The 26998-nt window shown below is 40.2% G+C and overlaps 1 protein-coding gene across 4 annotated transcripts in view; it reads left to right on the top strand.

Annotated features, from left to right (window-relative positions):
• LOC122079386 (protein GLE1) overlaps positions 1 to 26998 on the top strand; it is a 50804-nt gene that overhangs the window by 2108 nt on the left and 21698 nt on the right. For 3 of the 4 annotated variants that reach the window (XM_042645804.1, XM_042645802.1, XM_042645803.1), the window contains 3 exons: positions 7520 to 7672; positions 16558 to 16681; positions 18569 to 18717. In XM_042645804.1, the coding sequence (XP_042501738.1) occupies positions 7520 to 7672; positions 16558 to 16681; positions 18569 to 18717 (426 nt within the window). Of the gene's footprint in view, positions 1 to 7519; positions 7673 to 11295; positions 13385 to 16557; positions 16682 to 18568; positions 18718 to 26998 lie in introns of those variants that run through there. The other variant, XM_042645805.1, reaches the window with a different exon arrangement.

The following is a 26998-nucleotide window of genomic DNA, read 5'->3' as shown; positions in this document are numbered from 1 at the left end:
GGGGGGGGGAGATGATGGACGAGGGGATGCCCCAGGAGACAACCTGTTCCTTGACGGACCAAACTGTGACGGATGGAGCCAATCTTGGAGCTCACATTGAAGAAGATGGCTTTCCAAATCTGGTCAAAAGAGTGGGTGTTGGAAGTCCATCTTCAGAGATTGTGTTCCATCTAGATATGGTTGGTTGTAGCTGCAAAGATGAGTTCCCCTAGAGATTATTATCAGTTTGAAAACCTAAGAAGCATCAACATATTGGAGTTCATAATCAGTCCAAGAATCAGGATCGAATTCAGCAGAGCAGGGTTTTCTTGAAGCAAAAATCGAGCCTTGGTTTGTCCTACAACTGATCTCATTTCAGCCTGCCTTTTTGGGGTTTTATTCCAGCCCTCAAGAGAGCCACTCGATCCTAGTTTGGTGGTCATCTGAAGTTCCCGACTGCTGTTCTTGGAGATCAACAAAAGATTCCTTATTTAAGACCTGACATCAAGAACCTGTAGATCTGTCAGATCTGTGACCTGTTTGAAGAGCCGTTTTAGGTTTTGTTGGTGACACCAAGGGTGTTACTCAATCCAAGTTTCAGGGCCATCTGAGGCTTGGATCTGCCACAGAAGATTTTCTTCCAAGTTTCCTTGATTTGAGACCCCAAATCAAGAAGTTTCAGATCCAATTTTGAGGCCCATCATAGGCCTCTACAGCCAGCTGCAGGTTTCCTCCTCTTCAGCCTTGTTTTGGGTTTTGTCTGGATCTGGTTCTGGATTTCCTTGTTTCTGGAGGTTTATTTGATTGGAGTTTTGGTAATATTATTCGGGGTTATTGATCAATCAGTACCCTTACATTCAATTGGTATCAGAGCCTGACCAAAGATGGAGCTGGAAGTTTGCTATTTTGCTGGCGGGAGGAATCCATATAGATTACTTGATTGGACTAATGATCTAGAAGACTACTATGAGTGCTACAACTTGACAGAGATGTGACAGCTTTTCATTGCTTACTCCCGGATGAGTAGTTATGTTAGAGAATCATGGAGAATCCGTGAAAAGAAACTCCAAGTTCAAGGATGTGAGCCTAGGACTTGGGAAGAGATGAAGCATGAACTTGTGAACCAATGCCTACCTGAACACATCCAAAGAAGGTTTTTCCCTCTGCAAGATTCCCACTAGAAGACATCTACAGTTCTCCAAAAGATACCCCCAGGCGACAAGAGTTTAAAGCAATTAGTAGACTACTTGGTCACTCTTGTGCAAGAATATGTAAATGAGCAATAAGAGAAGACACCTCCAATCAAAGAACCAGAACTTGATATTGAGGTTCATGTTGAAGAAGTTCCAGTAATTCATATTAGTAAGAAAGAGTTAGTCCTTGATGTTCCCATCATTGAGATTCATATCAAAAAATTTCAAAGCAACAAGGTTGCCGCGATGGACAATGAGGTCGAGACTAAGGAACTTGACACTACAACAATTGTGATGATTGTGAACAGCCAAGAGGAAGATCCTAAGAGGTTCACGATTAAAGATACAGCTGAACCATTAATGAAACCAATCGAAAACCACCAGGTTGATGAATCAAAAGAGTTCTACATTACAAAAAAGTTTGAAGAGGTCGAAGGTACATTCGTGTGCAACCCTATGGTTACGTCTAAAGATGCTGCAATTGAGCATGATGAATTTGTTATTTATTCAAAGTACTTTGAAGAATGAGCACCTCACCCTCTAGACTACATTCATATCTTCAAAGAATTGCCTGATTTTTACCATGGGCTGCAGCTTAACCTTCATCACCCCAATGTGGTCGTTCTAATGTTCAAAACTCGAGGCCAAGTTATTATTAAGTGGAGGATAATTGATGCAGATGAGTGACTTAAAGGACTTATTTGATTGGATATAAGCCTTTGGTTGGGTTAGTAAGTGTTGGGCCTTTGATCCCATGGGTTTTCTTTGTAATAGGCCTACTTTAATGGGCCCAAAATATGAGTAGAAAGGAGGAAAACGAGATTTACTTCATTAGTTTAGTTAAAGTTAAAGTCGTAGTCCTGATATAATTTGTTGCTTTATTTAAGTTGACTCCATGTTGGAGTCTTAAGTTGTCTTTTAGGAGTCCAATTATGTGTGTTAGTTAGTTAACAAAGTTAATGTCCTATGTCTAGTAGGTTTCTACTTTCATTTGTTTCCTATTTTAAGTCCTAATATGTGTTGGAGTCTTTAACCTTTATATAAAGAGGCATTGTTGTAACACAAAAAACAATTATTATTGAATGAAGTTTTCTCTTTCTGTTTGCAAAGTTTTGCTTGAGATAGGTTGTGTTCATCAGCTGTGAGAGCTGAGGGTGAGAGACCTAGGCTGAAATAGCCATTCCCCCGTTGGTGTATGATGTCTTGTATTCCGTCGCAGTTTAATCCAGGGAGTACTGGTGCAGCACCTAGACAGGCAGGACAGCGGTCCCGCTAGCCGGTTAAGGGGCCGTGGGGGTTGCAAGGGGGGCAGGAGGCCCCCTTGCATAGCAGGGGGTGTAGGGGGGCGCAGCCCCCCGCTCGAATTTTTTTATTTGAGGGCAATTGTAGTTTAATCCGGATTAGGGTTTTTTCGCTATATATTTGTGGCGAGGGTTTCTTTCTTTATAATGCAAGCAATACTGAGAGGTGTGAGGACGAGCGCTGTAACGCTATTCTCCATTGATAGTGAAGTAGGATCTCATCTCACCGGGGACGTAGGCAACCTTGCCGAACCTCGTAAAATCCGTGTGCATTGTTTGTTTTGTTTTTTCCATTATCTTCTGCATCGTTTTAGGGTTGCGTTTCTACATCCCCTACCCCCATTCTTTCCTTTCCACCTAATTCTTCTCTTGAGTGAGTGTTTGTGTGAGGATTATTATCAGTTTGAAAAACTAAGAACCATCAACAGATTGGAGTTCATAATCAGTCCAAGAATCAGGGTCGAATTCAGCAGAGCAGGGTTTTCTTGAAGCAAAAACCGATCCTTGGTTTCTCCCACAACTGATCTCATCTCAGCCTGCCCTTCCAGCCCTCAAGAAAGACACCCGATCCCAGTTTGGTGGTCATCTGAAGTTCCCAACTGCTGTTTTTGGTGATCAACAGAAGATTCCTTATTTAAGACCTGAGATCAAGAACCTGCAGATATCTCAGATTTGTGACATGTTTGAAGAGCCCTTTTAGGGTTTTGTTGGGGATACCAAGGGGGCTACTCAATCCAAGTTTCAGGGCCATCTGAGGCCTGGATATGCTACTGCAGATTTTCTTCCAAGCTTCCTTAATTTGGAACCCAAATCAAGAAGTTTCAGATCTTTCAAACCAGCCGGCAGAATCTGAAGAAATAATTTTAGAGTTTGCACCCTAGCCTCCTTCGATCCAAGTTTGAGACCCCTCCGAGGCCCCTACAACCAGCCGCAGGTTTTCTCCTCTTCAGCCTTGTTTTGGGTTTTATCTGGATCTGGTTCTGGATTTCCTTGTTTGTGGAGGTTTATTTGATTGGAGTTCTGGGAATATTATTGGTGATTATTGATCAATCAATACCCTTACATTACAATAACTTCACCAATTGTAGAGGTCTAGGATTTAGAAATAACTAGGCGTTCCATATGATTAACAGCATTTTGTTTAAGGAAATATAGTGGTTAAGATATAAAAAAACTTTGGGGCTCATTGAATTAGAAGAATTGGAGTTAAAGAGAGTAAAGGAGAGGAAGATGGTATTCTCCATGATAATAAATGGCGAGAAGGAGAGGAGGGAATGAAATGACTTGTACAAAAGAAGTAGAGAGAGTATGTCTTAATGAGTGAGACTCATCCCGAGAAAACAATTTCATTTCATATTCAATAGTTTTCTCTGAGATAAAAGATAATACATCAGATGGCTATATATGTTGGTGACACATAGAAGTAGAGAGAGAAAAGTGATGCCTGGGGGCACAACCCAGGGGCTTCAAATTCCTAACAAAACAATTTCAATTCAAATTTAATGGGGACTGGTCATTCCATGGACCATTTGAAGGAACCATGGAAAGGAAAAGGATTGCTATATAGTTCTTCATATCAAATTGATAAGGGCAGCAGGAAACTTAGAATTCATTTTGCAATTGATGATAAAAACTAAAGGTATCATCAAAACGACTAGATTTTTCTTGTATTTATTTGATGCATTATACTCACTAAGAGACCAGAAGATTCATTGTGTATTCACAGAGTACCGCTTACAAGTGCCACATACCACTTTTGATGAAGCCATTGAATTCCCTAACCTTCACACCATTGTGAATATCTATAGGCAACACAAAAGCACTTGAGCTCAAACAAAACATTTTAATATTGGGTGTTGAATGGAAACAAGAAACATGGGCACCTTAACGTGCCATATTTGGACCTAATTGTCTAGTGAGATTTTAATGGCTGAATGGAGTGCAAGGCGGACTAGCCAAGCAAACCTGCCATCTCCAATGATTAAGGAATTGGTGTAGAAGATGAAATTTGATATGGTGGATGCGCAATCACCAGACGACCTTGCATAACTGCATATCAAGAATAAATAATGGTTTTGCAACACATCTGATATTCTGATGTAATAAGGCTATCAAGAAAAGATGGCACCTGTGGGGGTGAGACTGATGCTTTTGGTGTAGAAAAGCATGAAAATAACTTGGATGCACAACGAGAAGATGATCTGATCTCAGAATCACCCTTATTGTCTTTTTGTGATAGGTACATAGACCCTTATAGTTTTAGTTAGGATCCTTGGGCACCAACAGAGAAGATGTAGGTGGTGTGGATTAGGTGGACACAATCTTAAGAGCCAGATGATTTTGGAGTATCCTAAAGCAACTAAAGTATTAAAAAAAGAAAGAGACATCTGGACTCTAGGAACTCTCCATATGCAATCCATGTAGGAGTGTCCTAAACAAAACTATTTGAATAATTATTGAAAACAAACTATTATCTGGTTTGGATATTAATCCCTATATTCTGGCCAAATAATATATTAGAATAATAAAGGAAAGACTTCCACGATCCCATGGCTTGCTGGAAGACAAGGTTCCTGGAACTGCAAACTCTTAATCTCTTCCACACTGGTCCCCACCAGTTGTGTGAAGATAAAATTTCTGAATCAAGAAGTATAGAACCATAGGCCATTCACAAGTCTCCAAACTAGCTCCACAGTATTTAGGTTCTAGAAGAACCAGATCTGAACCATTTCTTTGGACCAAGAACCATGGTGGGAACCAGAATTTGTACCGAATGAGACCCAATCCAACCGCTGGGGCATCTTTCTGTATCACCACACTGCATCACTTGCCTTCTAATGCAAGCTTACATTGCATGACTGTAAGAGAACTATTCACTTGTAAGGTTGTTATGTTTCAATAGATATAATTCATAAAACAACCATATGGAAGTACATAAATTAAAATTGAACAGTGTGCCATACTTTGTAGAATGCTAAACCATTACTTGTCACTGTTTGTCATTGTTGTTGTTATTATTATTATTATTATCATCATCATTATTATTATTATTAGGTGGAGGATGGAATCTCCACGGCCCCCCATGCTCCCACTTTATTGATCTTCCAATCTCCCTCCCAGCATGTTAGCCATTCAATCATTTCCACTATTAGGATCGACTCTCTACTACCATTGCACTTCCTCCCTCTCTCCCCTTCTCTTCCCCGATCCTCATTGCAACCCATGCCGGTGCTTCTCTTCCCCGTTGTCTCCTCCTCTTTGCATCTATTGCTCTCCCTTTCTGCATCTTTCGTTCCCCCGTTCTCAGGATCTATTCTCAATTGTTCAAATTAAATCGAATTGTGGATTTCCCAATCGAAGATAGTATTTCCTCCAAGAGCTTAGAGCTTTGAATTCTATAATTCTTCTTTGGTTGGGTTTTTGGAATCTAATAGGCCTTATCTACTTTTACTCGGGGATCTTTCTGGAAAATTCGGGCTTTTGTGGTTGTTGATTTTGTGGGTTCCTATCGTGTAGCATACGAAGGTTTAAGGATTCAGTTTCCTGAAATTGCTGCAAAGGAAGGGATTCTTATTTTATTTTATGTTATTTATTTATTTATTTTTGTATATGTGCTTGAATAACGGAGGATTGGAAAATCGAAGGATTCTCTAGATAATAATCCTCGTGGAGAAGAGGTTGCTTTCATTCACCAAGTTGAGATCATCTATAATACCTTGTGTTATATCAGGATTTGATTCAAAAGATAAAAGTTGAATCTGAAATACTGGTAACTTTTTGAATTTCATCCCAAGAAGGAAATTGCATCTTCTAATAATCAGAAACTCCTTGTATCAGATGACTTTGTTTTCAATAGATGTCGTAATATTATCTATCTTCCCCCAGCCGTGCTATCCTAAATCCTCTACTACCTTGATGTTAAAGAGCTCAATATTGTTTCCTATGTGTCGACATGCTGCACCATCTTGCATCTAACCACTATGGGTGGAAGGATTCTAATGTGAAAGATAGGATTGCCCTTAGGTTCAACACCTTCAGGATTTCCGGTTGAGAAACCACGGAAGGAGCTCTTTGTTGAGAGGTATTATGTATGTCTCGAATTCTTGACCCGCTCTGACATATTTTGGTTTCGACCCGAATTGGAATTGTTCTAAGGTTTGGGATGGTATACAACGGGGGGTGGGGTTCGCCCTTGCAATATAGCCCGACCTGATGGATTGACCTGATTTGGAGGAGTATATATATATATTATGTTTTGTTGCTATGTAAGTAAGAGAGAGACAAAAGAAAAGGGGATTTTCGTGTTAGGGATTCTGAACAAGAGTTCATGCTGCGAGTTTGGGTGTTCTTGAGAGAACTCCATTGTAATCTTTCTTCCATCATATAGTGAATCATCGTCACCTTCGCCCATGGACATAGCACATCGCATCGGTGTATGAACCACGTTAAATCTTTGTATCTTGCGTGAATCTATTTCGTTTTCTTCGTGTTTCTTTGATGTTTGTTCTGACAAGAGAGAATACATAAGCAAGACCTTCATGGTGCGTTACAATGGGTGGGTGGTTACCACATGGGAGAGGATCCCCACTTTGGAGACAATGGGGGAGAGAGAGAAGGGGAGATGCAAAGGCCTTGGTTCCAGTGGTGAGCCGGGAGAGAAAGGGAGAGAGTGAGGGAGTGCAAAGGCATTTGAGAGAGTAGATCCCAACAGGGTATTGATTGAATGGCTGAGACGCGAGGAGGGAGATTAGACGATCAATAAAGTGGGAGCATATAGGGGCGTGGGAGATTCCATTCTCCCCCACTTGCTCAGAGAACCTTTTCCTTTATTATTATTATGATTATCATCATCACCATCATCATCATCATCATTATCATTTTCATCATCTTTGTTTACTTTTGCTTGCATAATGTACTTCTAACACAAGTAATGTGCAATTACTTACTCTACATTTTGTTGCTGTTATGATTATTTAAATTTCCCCTTCTTTGTGGTGGCTTCCTATGTAAAATAATTCTCTATTTATATGTGCTTCTTCTGCTCAGAGAACTTCCCAATTACAAGGGAACGAGTATGAATTCCAAAGCTTTTGTAATGCATGTTGATGAGATGGAGGACACTGACAGTGAAGGTGAAGAAATCCATGATCAAAGTTTGATTGTTGGCAGGAAATTCTCTTGTGATGAACTTTATTTAAGGTAATAAATGATTTTATCACCCTGCCCATGCCTTTCTTCCTCCCTAGAATATTTTATTCAGTAGATAACCCCATAAAAATATGTAGGTTCCTATTTTGTTGTCAAGTATGGTTTCTTGATTATATGCCATTCGATACTTGTTTTTTTTAGTCTGAATGACCATAGAAATAAGCTAACAAGGTTCAAGTCTTACATGCTTTCAGTAAATAATCCAATGAGGTTTAAAGGTTTCCCTTATTTAATTTTGCTCTTTGACTGAGGAGAAATGAATTTCACATTCTTTGTTTCAACTTCCTTTGCAGAAATTGCTTTTAAGCAGCTGCTAGCCAGCCCTTATTTCGTAGTTGCAAGCAGAAAACAATCTTTTCAGGGTGAAATTCCTGGACTTATGGATATAAAGACTAAAGAGAGAGTGACCATTCTAAGCAAGATGTGCCACCAAAAATCTTGACTTCTAACTCTTACTATTGGGCAGGCAAGAGCCTGTACAGGCTCAGGAGCGACAGTTAGGTTCTGGGTTATGAATCTCGAACGGTGATTCTGCAGGTTTAGACGATGAGTGAAGGTGTTAACTCCTGCAGCGGGCTCATTTGCCCATTCGATTGTGCTGTGGGACCCTTCCAGATTTACTTTCATAGTACATCATGCCATAGAACTCAATGTGCTGCCGACTTTTCCCCCCCTCAAAACTGCAGAAAAGTCAATTGTCCTGGAGCTTTTCGGTCTCATAGTGGTGCTCAGAGAGCAAGGAATCCTAATGCCTAGATTTCCTTTTCTTTGCTGCCTTTCCCCATCCAATGTTTCAAGGATCAAACCAAGGTTGGATCTTTCCAGCTGATCCCAATCTGGATCAGTATTAGAATTGCCTGATCCATTGTCAGGTTCTGACAGGATTGGACGATTCAGTATATTTGAACAAAACTAGCCTGGGTGATATGGATCAGTATTGACATACCCTTGAACAATCCTCCCACCACAAAAGAAATGGAAACAAAAAAGAAGAGGAATTTGTGAGGGACGTTGTCTTTTTCTCATGGAGGAAGGTCAATTTATTCAGAAATTGTGCCTTCTTCCATTGGTTGTAGTGAATGATAAAAGCAATCAAGAAAACCTATGTAGCGATAATGTAATGGATGAGTTTATAATGTTAATTTTATTCTGGGTGAAGAGAAGAGAAAGAGCATCAATAATTCATTTTATTGTTGAGATGATCTATTCTTAACTTGAGGGAAGAATAACATGTGCCCCCATGTTCTGGATGACCTTACTATGTTGTATTCTTATAGAAATGGTATGTATTTTTGCAAGCTGATCTGGGGCCACCGTCAATGGTAGAGATCTTTAGTCTGATCGAGGTGGATCTAGATATATCCATATCTGAAGGGGTTGAGAAAGTGATAGCTTTTCTTACTATTGAATTTAAATACTCTGGTTTGATCCAATTAATGTAGTACTACCATCTATATATGTAGAAAAAAAAAGTGTTAAGAATTAGCACTAATCCTGATAAGGGGTTAGCGTTAGAACCAAGACCCGATAGGGGCCTTTTGGTCCTATCGGGTCCAGATTTCAGTGTTTTAGGGTTGCGACTTAAGTGAGGGGCTTTTCTGTACTTTTTGCTTTGTTTTTATGCAATATATATACATTACATTGACCTGCGATCAGTCTATTATGGACTGATCGCAGGCTGCTCGGTTTCTGGACAGCTTTCGGTCTCTCCTTCTTCTCTTCTCTTCTTCTTCTTGTTTCTTGTTCTGGTTACATCTAATTAATATTGTAACATGGTATCAGAGCAGACTTAATCAAATTGATTTGTCCAAACAAACCTATTGCTGCTGATTTCAACCTAGCAATAAACTTCCTTGGTGTGCAGCCGCCTTCTTTGCTGCAATTACTATGATCTAATTAATATGAAGTGATTTACAGTACATGTAAGTCATCTTCCATACTGCTGCTATCGGTTTTATGCTGGTTCTTACTGTTTAAGAAAGTCGCTGGACTTGTTCTCCTCGACCGATGACTGCTATTGCTACTTCATCATTGATGGCTGCTACTACTACTTTGTACTTTTTATATACTTGCTGCTGAAGGTTGCTGCTGCCTAGTGTGGTTTTTGTCCATGCGATTAGCCTTCTTGCAGAATTTTTTTTTTTGTTCTCCTATCAAAGGCTAATTCGACACTACTGCCGCCCCCATTGGCTGGGTATTTGTTTTTTGTTGAGCATTGTGGTGTCCGATTGCTTACTGCTGCTGTTTTTCCTTCTTGGTGGGTGATTATTATTTGATTCTCATGGCTGAGATCAAAGTCCCTACCCCTACTACTACTACTTCTTCTACCTCGGACAATGTTAATGTCCAGATTGCATCGATCAAGCTTAAGGGAAGCTCGAGTTACCTTCTTTGGGCTCAGTCAGTCAAGGTATGTCTGATGGCTAAGGACAAGCTTGATTACATCATCTCTGATTCTCCCAAAGAATCTGAAATTGGTTATGTCCAATGGCAGAAAGAGAATGCATTAATTTTAATTTGGTTATGGAACAATATGGAACCCGATGTCGCTGCCAATGTTATGTTTCATTCTACTGCTGAGGGAGTGTGGAATGATTTGAAGGAGACCTACTCTCAGGAGAAGAATATGACCCGTATATATGATATCTATGAAAAACTGTTTCAGTATCGCCAGTCAGACAAGCCACTTGCAGAATACTACAGTACGTTCAAGGGTATGGTTGAAGAACTCAATGTCTTTCAACCCTTAACCACTGACATTGAAAAATTGAAGGCTCAACGTAACGAGTTCTTCGTCTCTAAATTCTTGGCTGGTCTGAACAATGACTTGGAGACAGTGAAGGGTCACTTAATTGTAGGAGATACTGTGCCTACTTTGAATGATATATACTCACGCTTGCAGCGCATTACCTCTTCTACCAAACCTGATCAGTCTTCCAAAGACAATTCTACCTTCCATGCCAACCATGAACGTGGTCGATGTCGTGGGGGGGTTGTGGATTGGCTGGTCGAGGATCTGGTGGACAACCCTCTGACCGTACTGCACGCCAGTGTACTTTCTGTGGAAAGCCCAACCATACTGTGAAAACTTGTTGGGCAAAGCGTGGCAAACCAGAATGGACAACACAGTTAGCTGATCATGCAGTGTCTGATGATGGTACGAACACAATGGCTCCAGTTGACACTAAACCAACACCTTCTTTAGGAGATTCACCGGTCTGCGAGATGACATCAACCAGTTGCTCTGGCGCTTGCACACTCTCGAGGCATCTACTAATACATTTGCTGCTACCCTAGCTCACACAGGTACCTCAACCCTCCTTACTACTACATCTACCCCCTGGATCATTGATTTAGGTGCTTTTGCCCACATAACCGGTAAGTCATCAATTTTTAAGGATTTTTCTACTAGTTCCAGTTCTAACTCTGTGATTCTTGCTAATGGTGCTTCAACACCAGTTCTAGGTCACGGTTCTATTTCACCTACCCCATCCATAAACTTGTCCTTTGTCTTACATGTTCCTCAATTTCCATTAAGTCTTCTCTCTGTGAGTCAATTAACTAGTTTGTTAAATTGCTCAGTAACATTATTTCCTTCTTACTGTGTTTTTCAGGATCTTCACACAAGGAAGACGATTAGTGGAGGGCGTGAAAAGAATGGATTATATTACTTCAACAACGGCTGTTCCTACCTCTTCCGCTACTGCTACGGCTGTTGGGGACATCACTCATTTTCAATGGCATTATCGTTTAGGTCATTTGTCGCTTTTTAGGTTACAGCTTTTATTTCCTAGTTTTAAGTCTACTCCTAGGTTAGAGTGTGAGGTTTGTGAGTTGACGAAACATCACCGTGTGTCATTCCCATCTCGCTCTATGTCTCGTAGTTCGTCTTTATTTTCTTTAATCCATTCTGATATATGAGGCCCTTGCAAAGTCAGTAATAGATTTGGGTATCACTATTTTGTGACTTTTGTGGATGATCATTCCCGCCTTACATGGCTTTACATGTTAAAGGACAGGTCTGAATTTTTACATGTATTTACAAAATTCCATAATAAAATAAAGACTCAGTTTGGCATTCCTATTAAAATCTTTCGTTCTGATAATGCTTTAGAATATGCTCAAACTGATATTTCTGATTTTTGTGATACTCATGGGATGATCCACCAAACTAGTTGTGCATATACTCCACAGCAAAATGGAGTAGCAGAGCACAAAAGTCGGCACCTCCTTGAGGTTTCTCGAGCCATGATGCTGCATATGCATGTTCCCAAGCATTTTTGGTGTGGTGTCTTAACTGCATGTCATTTGATTAACCGCATGCCGTCCTCTGTTTTTTCCGACAAATCTCCCTTCACTGTTATGTTCCCTAATTTACCGAGTTTTCCTATGCCTCCTCGGGTTTTTGGGTGTGTGTGCTTTGTTCATAATTTGCATATGCAGGTTGATAAGTTGTCTCCTAGGTCTACTAAATGTATTTTTTTGGGCTATTTTTGTACTCAGAAAGGGTATAAGTGTTATGACCCTATTTCACACAGGAACTTTGTCAGTGCCGATATGACCTTCTTTGAAGGTACTTCATTCTACCCCCTCCAGTGCCCTCGTCTAGTGTCGAGTGGTCTTCTCCATCTCCTCCACCTATACCCTCCCTTATACCCTTCCTTAATGCTTCTAGTGCTAGTGACTCCCCTCCTCTATAGGTTTATCAGCGTAGGAAGAAGATTGGACAGCCAAGTGGCGAGGTACCCAGATGCTTCACTCCTTCCATTGCCGGCTTCCTCAGGTGAAGCTCCTGTTCCTCCTCCGTCTGATGACTTACCAATTGCGCATAGGAAATGTACTCGTTCTTGCACTCACAAATCTATGGTTGTGTATCCTATTGATAAATTTGTGTCTTTATCTCATCTTCCCTCTCCTATCCATGGTCTTGCCTTATCTCTTTCCACTAACCCTATTCCCCGTATTCATACTGAGGCCCTTTGTATCCCTGGCTGGAAGGCTGCCATGGATGTAGAAATGGATGCGCTTTTGAGTCGTGGTACCTGGAGTCTGGTAGATTTACCTCCTGGTAAGGATCTGGTGCAGTGTCGCTGGGTGTACACTGTCAACTTTGATTGGCCCTTGTTTCAGTTGGACATCAAGAATGCTTTCTTGTATGGTGATCTACAGGAAGAGGTGTATATGGAGCAACCTCCGAGGTATGTTGCTCAGGGTGAGAGAACAAGTTGTGTGTGTCGCTTTCACAAGGCTATATATGGGCTGAAACAGTCTCCTCGGGCATGGTTTGACAAGTTCAGTGCTACCATAGTTACTTGTGGTTTTTCTCAGTGTTATTCTGATCATTCTGTGTTTGTTCGTCGCAGAGGTGATAAGCTGGTTGTCTTGGTTGTATATGTTGATGACATTATTCTGACTAGTAATGATGAGGCGGGAATTTCTGAAGTCAAAGATCATCTCCAGCGCCATTTTCAGACAAAGGATCCGGGCCAACTTCATTATTTCCTTGGGATTGAGGTAATCCGCTGCAAGAAAGGGATCAGTCTATCTCAAATGAAGTATGTGATGGATCTTCTATCTGATACTGGGATGTTTGCATCCAGACCTGTTGATATTCCTATGAACCATCACCAAAAGTTTTTGTGGATGATGGTGAACCTCTCCAGGATGTGCATTAGTACAGGAGCTTGATTGGCAAGTTAATTTACCTTATTGTGACTCGTCCTGACATTTCCTATTCTGTTGGGGTCTTTAGTCAATTCATGCAGTCTCCTCAAAAAACACATTGGGATGCTGCTGTTCGTGTTCTTCGTTATCTAAAAGGTGCTCCTGGAAAAGGGTTGATTTATCGTCCGAATCGGCATATGGAACTAGTGGGGTATTCTGATGCTGATTGGGCTGGCTCTGCTAGTGATCGGATATCTACTACTGGATACTCTTTTGTTGGAGGTAATCTTGTTACATGGCGCAACAAAAAGCAGACTACTATTGCCCGGTCCAGTGCAGAAGCTGAGTACAGAGCTATAGCTCATACCACTGCTGAGTTGATGTGGCTACAGTCGTTACTTTTGGAGTTGGGGTTTCCAATGACCAAGCCAATGAAAATGTATTATGACAACCAAGCTGCGGTTTATATTGCTAGTAATCCGGTCTTCCATGAGAGAACCAAACACATAGAAGTGGACTGTCATTTTGTTCGTGATGCTGTTCTGAGGAGGCTGACTGAAACTCCTTTTGTTCCTTCATCGGATCAGTTAGCTGACATGTTCACTAAGTCCTTGTTTTCCCCCACTTTTCGCAATGGTTGTATCAAGCTGAGCATGGGTGTTGTGTATGCTCCACCTTGAGGGGGAGTGTTAAGAATTAACGCTAATCCCGATAAGGGATTGGCGTCAGAACCAAGACCCGATTGGGGCCTTTTGGTCCTATTGGGTCCAGATTTCAGTGTTTTAGGGTTGCGACTTAAGTGAGGGGCTTTTCTGTACTTTTTGCTTTGTTTTTATGCAATATATATACACTACATTGACCTGCGATTAGTCTATTATGGACTGATCCCAGGCTGCTCTGTTTCTGGACAGCTTTCGGTCTCTCCTTCTTCTCTTCTTCTCTTCTTCTTCTCTTCTCTTCTTCTTCTTGTTTCTTGTTCTGGTTACATCTAATTAATATTGTAACAAAGTGCACGAGGCTCCAGCTATTGCAGGGTCCGGGAAGGGCAAATGTATGCAGCCTTAACACCTGCTTCACAGGAGAGGTTGTTTCCAAGTTTTGAACCCCCAACCAACAGGTTGCAATAACGCAACTTAACCATTGCACCAAGGCAAGGATTAAAGTATCGGTATCGATCGTCGTATCGGTCGGCCAAAATTAAGATACGTATCGGAGGGTATCGTATCGTATCGGAGATACGCTAAGATACGCTAAAGATACGCACATAAATGGATAGGAAACACTTTTTTATACACATTTGCATAAAAAAATGGTTAAAAAAAAGTTAGATATAACATGTATTATGCATAAAAAGTAAATTGAGAGTATCGCACTAAGAATCCAAGGTTTGTAATTGTCCCATAAATGTAAAATCCTTGTTCTCAACCTTGATTTCCACTTTTGTTAGAGAGAAAAATGGTTGGCAGCAACTTTGGAATAAAAACACCTCAAAAAATTATGTTTTTCTAAAAAATTATCCATTTTGGCCATTTTATGACCGTATCGGTGTGTATCGACCGATACACACCGATACGCATCGATACATACCGATATGTATCAATACATACCGATACGTACCGATACATATCGAAACGTACATTTCACTTCAATTTTATTTTTTTCATAGAGTATCGGTACGTATCGGTGGTGTATCGGTGCGTATCGGTGGTGTATCGGTGCGTATCGGTGTGTATCGTAGGATACGTATCGATACATAAGGGTTTTAAAATTTTCATGATACGTATCGGTATATATCGTGCCGATGCCTACCGATACGGATACGTATCGGCCGATACGACACGATACGCACCGATACTTAAAACCATGCACCAAGGTCTCCCACTATCTATATACGTAATTCACTCAACTTCAGATATAATCCAATTCTGATTACACCACTGAGCCTATCCCTACTTAGCTCTGCTCCTTTTTTGGTCCTTTGTTCATCTCTTTGCTGGGTTATTTTATTCCACCCCCTCCTTGCTTTTTTGAATTGTGAAACAAGAGAGACATTGAAGTCGTAACCTATAGCCGTGGGCCTCCACTTTATGTTTGGACATTGTGTTCTAAGGTTTTTTCAATGGTATCATATAGGTTCCTTTTTCCAATTGCCATTAAAATAACATGTCTACATATTGAAAAGAGAAAGAAAGAGGAAATGCCTGTATATATTCCCCACTGAAATAAGTGATGTCACTCTTGACCTTTAACGCCATTTATCTAAGACAAATGATGTCCCCGTACTTTACCTTTGTTTTTCCCCCTGCACTTCCCCTCTTTTATTTTGTTGTGTGTGTGGGTGGGTGGGGGACCAATCCAGATTCATTGGGAAGACCTTTTTTTTTTTTTTTGGTCAACCATGACTTGTCAGCCAACTGAATTTTCACTTATCTTGGTTAAAGCTTTTCTTTTTCTTAGTTATATATATGACTTATGGGATTTGTTTCGTAGCCGGACTGAAATCCTAAAATGTGCATTCGGCAAAGTTATGGGTCAGATCTATGGTGGTGTTATGGAACTTTAATTTATTGAGCTAGGGTAATATCATCGACAATACTGTTAGAACATATCTCCCCTTCCTTTTAGTTGCGCATTTTCTTTAGTCCGTTTAGCAAAGAAGTCTACCCTCTTTCTTAGGATTGATGTAGCCAACTCCAGCCAAAGGGAGTGAAGAATATTCGGTTCTGGGAAATTAGGGCCTTAATCTAGTTGATTCAGTTACAGGGTATGGAGAATTTTTTGGTTGAGGAAAGTCCGTTGTGGTATGAGGTGGGTCATCTTCAGATAGCTCCTGTCCTCTTCTCTGGGTGTCTTGTTCAAGGGGAGGGGGGAGGCAAACATCTAAAATTCTTTGGTGGATGGATTAGCCAAGCAAGGTGTGCCTAGAGTTTTGTTTATGGTCCAAGTGCTCCTTTTTGCATTGCTAGCTTTTTTGCACTCTTGGCAACAGCTTTGATGTACCTTTGGCTAGTTTGAGCATTTCTTTTTTGCATTTATCATATGTTCATATAATTTTGTACCTATAACTTTTTATGTCTCTTTTTTTTTCTCTTGCCCCAAATAATATTTTCCTTGTCTGTCTCACAGTTTTTTTTTTTTTCCCGCTTTCATTCATGATATATCTCCAATATTGTAAATTGTGGTTGTTATATCCTTATTTTTCCCACTTCCAGTGATTCTGATGATTTTGAAGATGAGTCACCTGTTGAAGAAGTTCAAGTACTGCTGATGGATAAAGTTGATTTGCTTGAAGGAGCTATGTTTGAACTTGATCGTGAAAACACAGTTGGTGTTAAGGTGCATATTGTTTATCTCTGTTATTTAATTTGTAATGAGCTTAAATCTAAATTTTTTTAAGTATCTATGCCCTTCAGTTTATTCAGCTATTTGGTTTCTGACATCCAATTGTTATTCTGTTCCCTGACCTATTAGAAAACGCTTCTATATTCTCTCCCTACTTTCTCCGTCTGCATGAAGTTGGAAACCTTAGAAATCTTGTGCTTCTGTTTTGAACCTTGTGGATGTCCTAGATGAAGTCAGGTTCTTGGGTTTTTTTTTTTTGTGTGTGTGTGTGTGTGTGTGTGTGTGAGAGAGAGAAACAGACGTCGCACACCAAAACTATAATTAATGACTTCTAGAAACCTAGCCATAGAGTAGCTTCTTGTTATCACTCTTGTCATTTCTTCCCATAGTGCATCCTCATAAGAAGCTGTAGAGAATTCCATTTCACAGTGTTGTCAACCTTACGTACTATTCCTTGAATGCCCACTTCTGATGTAAGGGTCTATAGCGTCATTTCCAGATAAAGCACCGTCCAAAATATGATGCCCTTCGACCTTAGCCCCATGACCATGAGATATGTCAACCTCCTCCACTTGTCACTTTCAACTTGTGAGCTTACATGTTGGATAAGGTTCTATACACTCCCATTACACTTGTGGGTCTACTTCTTTACATTAAACATCTCCGGGACGAGAAGAATAAAGATGAATTTGCTTCACCAGTTGAAGCAGCCTGTCATGAAAGTCTGGTCACACATATAGCCATAGTTGTCTTGGCGTCTAGGCGGCCCAAGGTATTGGAGAGGGTCCAAAAACAAGGTGACCAAGGTGCCTGGACGCCTAGGCAATGCCTTGACAACTATGCAGATAGCAGATCATCTTTACTAGGACAACAATGTTAAATGAAAATATCTGGAAACCATTCCGACCAGGAGATGTGTCCTTCCAAGGAACCCGCTATGTATTTGAACTTTTTTTCCCAAAAATGTCTCTCTAACCAATCTTGTGGTTCATAACATCTGAATCCAGCTCAAATTCCAGTTCTGTAGCTAAGCCTTCCTTTATGTTTTTCTTGAAAAAAATCCCATGTGGTATAAAAAACTGCTCCTCAAATCTCTAAGGTGGACAATGAATTTGTTTTTCATCTTGCTAATGCTATTTTAGGAAAAATCCTGGGGTTATCTCCCTTCTTTAACAAATGGATTTTGGTCCTTGCTTCCAACACATTTTATCAAATTTATTAACCCTCTCCATCTCCCTCTCCTGTTTTGCTGTAGCTCTTCTATGACCATCATCAGCCATTTGGTTCTAACTTTCCCCAAGCTGATCATGATCCCCAGCAAGGGATATTCAAGCTGCATTTCTAGTGTCAGTTCTAAAATCCACTCTCTTAAAATATCTGCAGCTCTTACAGCTTCAGACAGAATTTAGCCCCAGGCTTCTCAACAAGAATAATTTTTGTCCACTTCACTTCTAATAAATCTGCAAAAACCAGGAAATGCAGACCACAAAATATGCGTCTGGGTGACAAGAAGGTGCGTAATTAGAAATTAATTGAGAGAGATCTCCTAAAGAGACTTGTCTATAAAACTCCCCAAAAAGGATGCAGATATTAGACAACAATCCATCATGCTGATGGAGGGTTAATCTTGAAGCTTTAACCATGTAAATTTTGTTATGATAAGCCTGGCTGCCAGTGTGAAGACGATGGGTCAAGCCTGAGGGTGGTCACTGTGTGCAAAAAATGCAACCTCAATCCACCCTTCTTGGGAGACTGTAAAAATGGGCTTGCATAGGGTCACAGAACTTTTTCGCATTTTCTTTTAAGTGGTGCAAGACACTTCTATATGCTTTTGAATCGGTCCATGAATTCCATCCCATAACTACTTGTTCTTATTAACAGGAGGAAATTAGAAACACAGTTTATGCATTGCAGACTGATTTGATGAGTGACAGTGAAAGGTCTATTGCTGCACTCATTCAAATTGAGAAGTTTAAAGAAGCAAGGCGAGAGATGGACAGAAAACTAGACACACAATATCAACGGAAAATGTAAGATTTCCATCTTCTCTTTGGTACATTTTTGACCCTCTAGGTCATATGGGCTTCTTTTGTATACTTGTCACTGTTAGATTATTTGTGTCAGGAGCAGCAGTGTCCTACTGTTTTTTTCTCTTTTTTTCCTGATGAGAAACAGAGGGGAAATTTATTACTATGACATAAGTGGTGAAATGAAAACCACAGGATGTAATACAACCAAAATTAAGACCAGAATATTGCCCAAGTCTGACTTGGCAAGTCATGAGAAGGCCTTCACAACCACTTAAAAGCCTCTCAGAAGACTGCCTAGCGATTCCCTACTTTGCTATAGTGTTAGCAGGGGAGTTTCAGATCTAGGTCTCCACCTGGAGTAGATGATAAATATGGAAACATCGCCTTTAATCTATTTGGTCTCACAAAGCCCCTTGATGTGATGGCTAAAAATGGAAACATCACCTTTAATTTATTTGGTCTCACAAAGCCCCTTGATGTGATGGCTCAGAAATCCCATTGAGGTGCTTAAGTTGATGATTCCATGAAGGCCTGCTGGTAGGGGGATGATGGGCAATATGTGGGCCAATATGCTTTAATGGAGCAGAGTGCAGAATATAAAGGGGAAAATTTTTATTACTATGAAACTAAGTGGTGAAATGAAAACCACAGGATGTAATACAACCAAAATTAAGACAAGAAAATTGGCCAAGTCATGAGAAGGCCATCACAACCACTTAAAATCTTCTCAGAAGACTGCCTAGCCACTCCCTACTTTGCTAGATCTAGGTCTCCACCTGGAGTGATTACCTGAATTCCACCCTGTGAAGTTATTCCACAGTAGCTCACACAGACAAGGTGCAGAGTCAGATCCTAAAGGAAATAACAAGAAACCCTTAAACTATTGCCCCTATAAATAGTCCAATGCAGTTATCAATCTCGGAACCAAAGTTTAACTACAGCTTATGTTGATGAAATTCCATCAAGGCCTGCTGGGGGGAGTGTTAGAGTTTATGTTATAAGGGTATTTTGGGTACTAGCTTTCTATCATGATGTGTTTTTTATTTATTTATTTATTTATTTATTTTTTTTACATCTCTATATAGGGAAGAGAGAAAAAGAGAGTCATGTGATTTGAGCAAGGGAGTCCCAATCAGTTAGATTGGGTCTGCCCTCCTTCATTCATTAAATAGAATAACTATTACAATTTACAAGTCATACTAGGAATAGAAAAGAACAAAATATGAAACTAATACTAATTGCGATTAGCGCTATACTCCTTCCTCTCGATAGACTTCTAGCAACCTCCCTAGGGTATATGTAATTCTCACATCATATTAGTGAATCAAATAGGTGGCACATCTCTTCCTCCTTTCTTCTCATCACTTTTCCTTCTCTCATCTTCTTCTCTTCTCTTCTCATCTCTTACTTCTCTCTTCTCTTGAATCGATCCTTGCACTAATTCCAACTTGGTATCAGAGCTTGATTTGAGAATCGACCAAGCTTCCACATCTCTTGTACCTCTCTTTGGAACCCTAGAAAAGTAGAGGGTTCCAATAGAGGTTATATTATGTAAACAAACACTCCTAGAAGATCTATTGAAGCTCTCTCATTATATAGAAGATCTAATGGAAGGAGCTTGAAGGGCATAAAGACCATTAAGTGGTATCAGAGCCGAAGGATCCTCTGCTCTACTGAAACGCAACTCCATTCACCTCCCATCAATTTGGTATCAATTTGGACGATGGATCTAGACCTTTTATTGGATATCCATCAACAAATGCAATTGATACGAGTGAAGCTCGATGAACTCAAAACCTAAGTACACTCTACCTTCAACTATGTGATCTCAGCCATTAAACAACAAGTAGACGAACCAGAAGATGAAACACCAGTGGTAGAAGATGAGATGACACCGTTGAAAGTTGAAGATCAACCTGGGGAAAATTTTAAATCGGTTGATTTCTTTAGAACCGATCGATTTTATTTTTCCGAGTCACTACTTCACCTATGAACTTCGCATCGTAGATTTCATAGCATTCGATCATGGTTTTGATGGTGACTTCATACAGGCAAAGATGGATATTGATCGATTGGTGTTGATTCTCCCGTTCTACAAAACTCGTGGACGAATTTTTCTCAACATCGAGGGAATTGATGTAGATAAGTCAGTTGATGGGTTTATTTATTGCAAATAAGCCTTGGGATGGGTTATGTATGTGTTGGACCTTTGATCCCATGGGTTATCTTTGTAATAGATCACTTTAATGGGCCTAAAATATGGGTAGCAAGTAGGAAAACGAGATTTAATTTATTAGTTTAGTTAGAGTCATGTTTTGAGTCTATTTCCTTTGTTATTGCAGTTATTAGTCAGTTTAGGTTAGTTAGTTACCTGCTCCATGTTGGAGTTATAGTCCTAGTCCTATTATGAGTTCAAGTCCTGCTAAGAGTGTCTAGTCCTATTTGGAAACTAGCTCCTAGTTATGATAGGAGTGTTATTTTGTCCTCTTTAACTAAAGGAGCCTATGTACTCATAAAGACAGATTGAAGAAAATATGAATTGAGTTTGAGTATTGAGAGCCTTAGGGCTGTGTGTGATTCCTCCCCCCCTCTTTCTTTATGCGATCTCTCTCTTCTCCTCTATTGTGAATCTGATCAAGGAGCTACTGCTAAGGGTTGTTTAGAACACACGATAGGATTACTTAATCCTCTTCTTAAAGCTGTTCAGATCACCCAGTTGCTATTCCTGCAGAAATCTTCAGATTCTCTCTCTTAGGTCTGAAAATCAAGAAGGTAAATATCTCATCAATCATCCGTTAAAAGTCTCTCAAATTTTTAGGTTTTTGTACCCTCCCTAGGGGCTACCTACGCCCAAGAGTGCAGCTCAGTTGGAGTCCTATAGACTTGGCCGCACCTCTCTCTCTCTTCAGCCATATTGCAGGCCTTTCTCTCTCATATCGGGTTGGGTTTTGGGCTGGTTTTGCTCCTATATTGGTGCTGTATCCTTGGGGGTTTATTTGAGGGTCTTATTCCCTTGTTTCTTGGTCCTATTTGTCTTGTTTGGGGTTTATAAATTGTGGGGGTTAGTTTTTTGTGATCTACTCCTACATTAAGAAGCCTCCTCGTCGAGCATCATATGGATTGGGGATGGGCTTGTTAGAGTCCTCCAAGGGGTACCTTTCAACCCCTCATGCCCTTCGCTTCTGAAGATGTGAGTTGGTGGAGCACAACTAATCCTCTTCCAAGCTGCCAGGTACCGCCAGAATTCTGTTTTCCCTAATTTCTTGGTCAAAATTATTTGTGTGTTGAGTTTGGCTGCTGTTGGTTGGTGAGCTTCATCATGTGGGACTTATGAGTTGTTACGGAATGAAGTTTCATTTATGGGCAATATGTGTGCCAATATGCTTTGATAGAGCAAAGTGCGGAATATACAGCAGTCAATGTAACGTTTGAATTCCTTTTGGTATGTTTCACTCAGGTTCAAGTTAAACCACCCAGCTCAAGTTGCATTTGTCTGTAACGTTGCTTACTTGCTTACTGGAAGTCATATTGCATAACATTGAACTAAGATGGAATACATGCTCTAGGGATGTCACTCCAAGTGTTGGTTGTAGAACAACCACATTTTTTTTTTTTGGTTATAGCTTTGTATTCGGTCAAATGGAAGTCAAGTGATGTGAATCACCGATTTGGATGTAGTTGTCAAATAGTGGGGGAATAGCAATGGAGGAGCAAAGCGCAAAGCTGCTGTGGACAAATCTTAAAATTCATGAGGCTTTTGTCATAGTTTCTTGTGTACACTGGTTATCTTATTGATGTCTTGAATTGCATATTGGGGTTTACATTTTTCGAATGAAGGTGGGTGCTTTCTAGATTTTTGGTTAAATTAAGAAGTAAACTGGAAACTAAGTAAACTCATTACTAGTGAGTAATATTCTAGGCTCAACATTACATACTTTGGGTTTCCAGATTTTGGTATTTGAATTGACTTCCGTTCCACATGTGCACAAAAGTGTAGGAGGGAACCTATGTACCCTAAAATAAGGTGGTGAAGATTAAAAAGGGAGCCTCTAAATACATATGTTGATAATATGGTCAAACAAGGAAAGTGGGACTTTGAGTGAGATACCAATGCATTGTGGAACGAGATGATGACTTATATTAAGAGGGTTGCCAAAGAGGTTCTAGGGGAAGCGAAGGGTAGTCGTTAGGCCCCTAGGGAGACTTGGTGGTGGGACTATGAGGTCAAGTAGCCATTAAGACCAAGGAAGCTAGTTTTAAGACATGGCAAAAAGATTAAAGCATCAGAAGATAAAAAGAGGTATAATGATGTCAAAAATGAAGCTAAGTAAATTATAGGGAGAGCCAGGGTGAAGAAATATGAGAATCTCTATATTAACCTAAACACAAAAAAAGGGGAAAAAACTATCTATAAGATAGCTAAAATGAGAGAAAGGAAGAGTAGAGATTTCGACCATGTGAGATATATTAAAAGTGATGATGGAAGAGTGTTGGTAAGGGATGAGGACATTGTGAAGAGATGAGATGAGTATATTAGTGGCTTACTGAATGGAGATAGTTTGAGTAGGAATGACTCGGAAGATTGCGTTACCAATACACATCCTGTCATTGATATATGCGAAAGGTTGGTGTGATAGAAGTTAAAGAAGCTCTAAGAAAGATGAAAGTAGGCAAGACACCAGACCCCAGATGAGATCCCAATAGAAGTGTGGAAGACCCTAGGAGTATGTGGGGTATACTGGTTAATCAATTTGTTTAACATGATTATAGACACAAGAAAAATACTTAATGAATGGAGGAGAAGCATTGTTGTTCCGATCTGCAAAAGTAAAGATGATATTCAGAGCTGCAATAAATATAGAAACATAAAACTAATGAGTCATACTATAGAACTATGGGAGAAGGTTATTGAAGCTGTTTGAGAAGAGCGACTCCTATCTTGGAGAACCAATTTGGCTTTATGCTAGGTAGATCCATGACAATCTATTTACCTACTAGGGAGGCTCATGGAATTATATAGAGCTCGCAAAAAGGATCTCCATATGGTCTTTATTGACCTGGAAAAAGCCTATGACAGAGTCCTCAGAGATTTAATCCAATATGTTCTTGTGAAGAGAGGGTGTCGAGTAAATATGTGGATATAGTTAAATATATGTATGAGGGCGTAGTGACTAGTGTAAGATCTGTGGAAGGTAAGAGCAAGGAATTACTAATTACGATTGGATTACATCAAGGATCAGCCTTAAGCCTTACTTGTTTGCACTTATGATAGATGATTTAATAAAAAAATTCAAGACGAGGTCCTATGGTGTATGATCTTCACCAATGATACCATTTTAGTGGATGAGACAAAAGCAGGGATTAATGCTAAGTTAGAGCAATGGAGATCAAACTTGGAAACAAAATGCTTTAAGATTAGTACATCGAAGGAGGAGTATATGATGTGTAACTTTAGTCACAGTATAATAGATAATGACATGGTGAAAATTGGAGAGAGAGAGAGAGAGAGAGAGACTGCAAAGTGACTATTTTAGATGTCTAGGGTCAACCATAAATAAAGGTGACCTATATGATGATGTTTCGAAGAGAATTAAAGTGGGATGGATGAAGTGGAGAGGTGCGACAGGAGTGTTATGTGACCGACGTATCCTTTTCAAGCTTAAAAGAAAATTCTATAGGATTGTTGATGTATGAGGTGGAATGTTGGGCAGTAAAAAAGTGTCATATAGAGAAGTTATGTGTAGCAGAGATGATGTTATGATAAATGTGCGGCAAAACTAGGGCGGAAAAAGTAAGGAATGAATGTATTAGAGCTGATTTGGGAGTTGCCCCTATAAATGACAAACTCTAAGAAAGTTGTTTGAGGGTTGATGGAGAAGGAATGAATGTATTAGAGCTGATTTGGGAGTTGTCCATGACAAACTCCGAGAAAGTTGTTTGAGGGTTGATGGATGGTCGGTAGGGGTAGGGAAGAATCCCTAAGATGAACTCAGAGTTGCAGGGGAGGGAGAGAAGATTCGCACAAGAAAAGGGGGGAAGAGAATCGCACTCATGCCCATAGGCTTCACAAACACTCAACTCAATTCATCTTTTCATTTTCTACTTTGTCCATCGGTTACAACCAATATATAGGGAAAATAAAAGACAAAATTAGAAACCAACTGAAATAGAAGCTAGCCTAAACTAGGGAGCAATTCATATAAGGAAACAATCTCTAAACCGACTCTAACTCCTATGTACTAAACTTCCTAAAATAAACAGAATAAAATAAAGATATTATTCTCCTAAATAAAATAACTACTAAATTCCTATTGGACCAAAAACTCAAATATGGATCCAGCTCATTTGTCTGGATACCCAAATGGGTATGGATCGCTCCATGGGTGCGTATCTACATCAATTCCGCCGGTGTTGAGAAAAAATCGTCCACAAGTTTTGTAAAAGGGTAACAATAACTACTCATGAGCGGGGGGTGAAACGCTTTTTGTCCATGATATAGACAAAATTCAAGATATGAAGTTTTGGAGGAGCATTCAGGTCCGAAAAATCATAAGGGAGAACAAATTCATAATGGGGAAGCGTTGTGTTGAAGTCCATTACTTGAGCCACGAGCTTCTCATTTTCCGGTGTTGTTACTGGTTTCACAACTGGTCCCCTTATGTTGACCCAGTCAATTCATCCTGTGGCTACAATGTTATTACCACATTCTTTGTGCCATCCGAACCATGAAGAACAAATTTCTGACGCATGTGGAAAGGCTAGATGGTGCACAAATTTTTGTCACGATCACGGGTGCCATGTTCTTCTTCTAACCACCCTCGACCCAGTTTAATAATATGCTGAGGGGAATCAAACACTTCACAAAAAGCACAATCAAAATATTGAGAAACAGAGAGCTCAATGAATATATCATCCTCTGATTACAAAATAATCTAATTGGTCTTTGACAGGTGGGGTAAGGGTAAACCTGGAAGCAAGGTATAAAATAGGACAAGAGATAATAAGGGAGGGGTAAAACTAAGAATAAATATGAGATGATAAAGTTGATAATATGAGTGAGTGGGGTTCAATACCGACAAAGGGGAAAGTGGCACTTGAGAACCAGCAAGGGTTCTTCTGTTTGGTCGAACCCAAGAAACAAGGGAGGGAGGTGTTGGTTGCGAAAGTGGGAAGGTCAGACGCGAGGAAGAAGGAGATCCAGGGGTTCTTCGTCTGGCGATAGTAAGGAAAGCTCAGTTTGGGACTTTTGGTACACCGGGAAGGAGAGATTCCACCCGCGGCAAGGAAAACAAGGAGATTAGCGGACTTCAATGGTACACTCTCTTTTCTGGTCTTCTTTCCTGGTTCTCTTTCCTTCGATCTCTCTACTCTCTCTTCAACTGCTCTTTTTTTTTTTTTGTTGCTGTTAGAAACCTTAGGAAGAAGGGAGGGTTCCGATCCAAGGTCAGTGGAATGGGTCGATGGGGTTTGTGCTTGAAGAGGCACAGAGGTGAGGTTAGGGTTCAAACTTTTTTTTTTTTTTTTTAATGTTGCCGGAACCCTAGAGTGGTTTCGATCAAAGGCAAAGGGGGGTAGGCGGTGGGGTAGAGCTGAGGTGATGGGGAGGGGTTTGTGTTGTTGCGGAAGATGAGAATTTTTTTTTTGTTTTTTTGTTGGAACTCAGTTCTCAGCAGAAGTCGGAAGAACTGAATGGGAAAGAAAGGAAGAAGGTTGATAGGGAAAGAGGAGAAGGATAGAGGATCCTTCGGCTCTGATATCAAGTTGAGTTGATGGAGGGCCGGTAAGGGTAAGGAAGAATCCCTGAGATGAACCCAGAGTCGCAGGGGAGGGAGAGAAGATTCGCACAAGAAAAGGGGGGGAAGAGAATCGCTCACACACCCGCAGGCTTCACAAACACTCAACTCAATTCATTTTTTCATTTTCTGCTTTGTCCATCGGTTACAACCAATGTATGGGGAAAACAAAAGACAAAATTAGAAACCAACTGAAATAGAAGCTAGCCTAAACTAAGGAGCAATTCATACAAAGAAGCAAGCTCTGAACCGGCTCTAACTCCCACGTACTCAATTTCCTAAAATAAACAGAATAAAATAAAGTAAAATTATTATTCTCTTAAATAAGATAACTGTACTGATCCATATTTGAGTTTTTGGTTCGGTAGGAATGCAGTTATTTTATTTAGGAGAATAACCGATGGACAAAGCAGAAAATGAAAAGATGAATTGAGTTAGAGTGTTCGTGAAGCCTGCGGGTGTGTGTGATTCTCTTCCCCCCCCCCCCC

The sequence above is a fragment of the Macadamia integrifolia genome, chromosome 5 (genome assembly GCF_013358625.1).
Source record: "Macadamia integrifolia cultivar HAES 741 chromosome 5, SCU_Mint_v3, whole genome shotgun sequence".
Classification (NCBI taxonomy): domain Eukaryota; kingdom Viridiplantae; phylum Streptophyta; class Magnoliopsida; order Proteales; family Proteaceae; genus Macadamia; species Macadamia integrifolia.
Note: the sequence above shows the minus strand (reverse complement) of the source record. Positions and strands in the feature narration are given on the sequence as shown.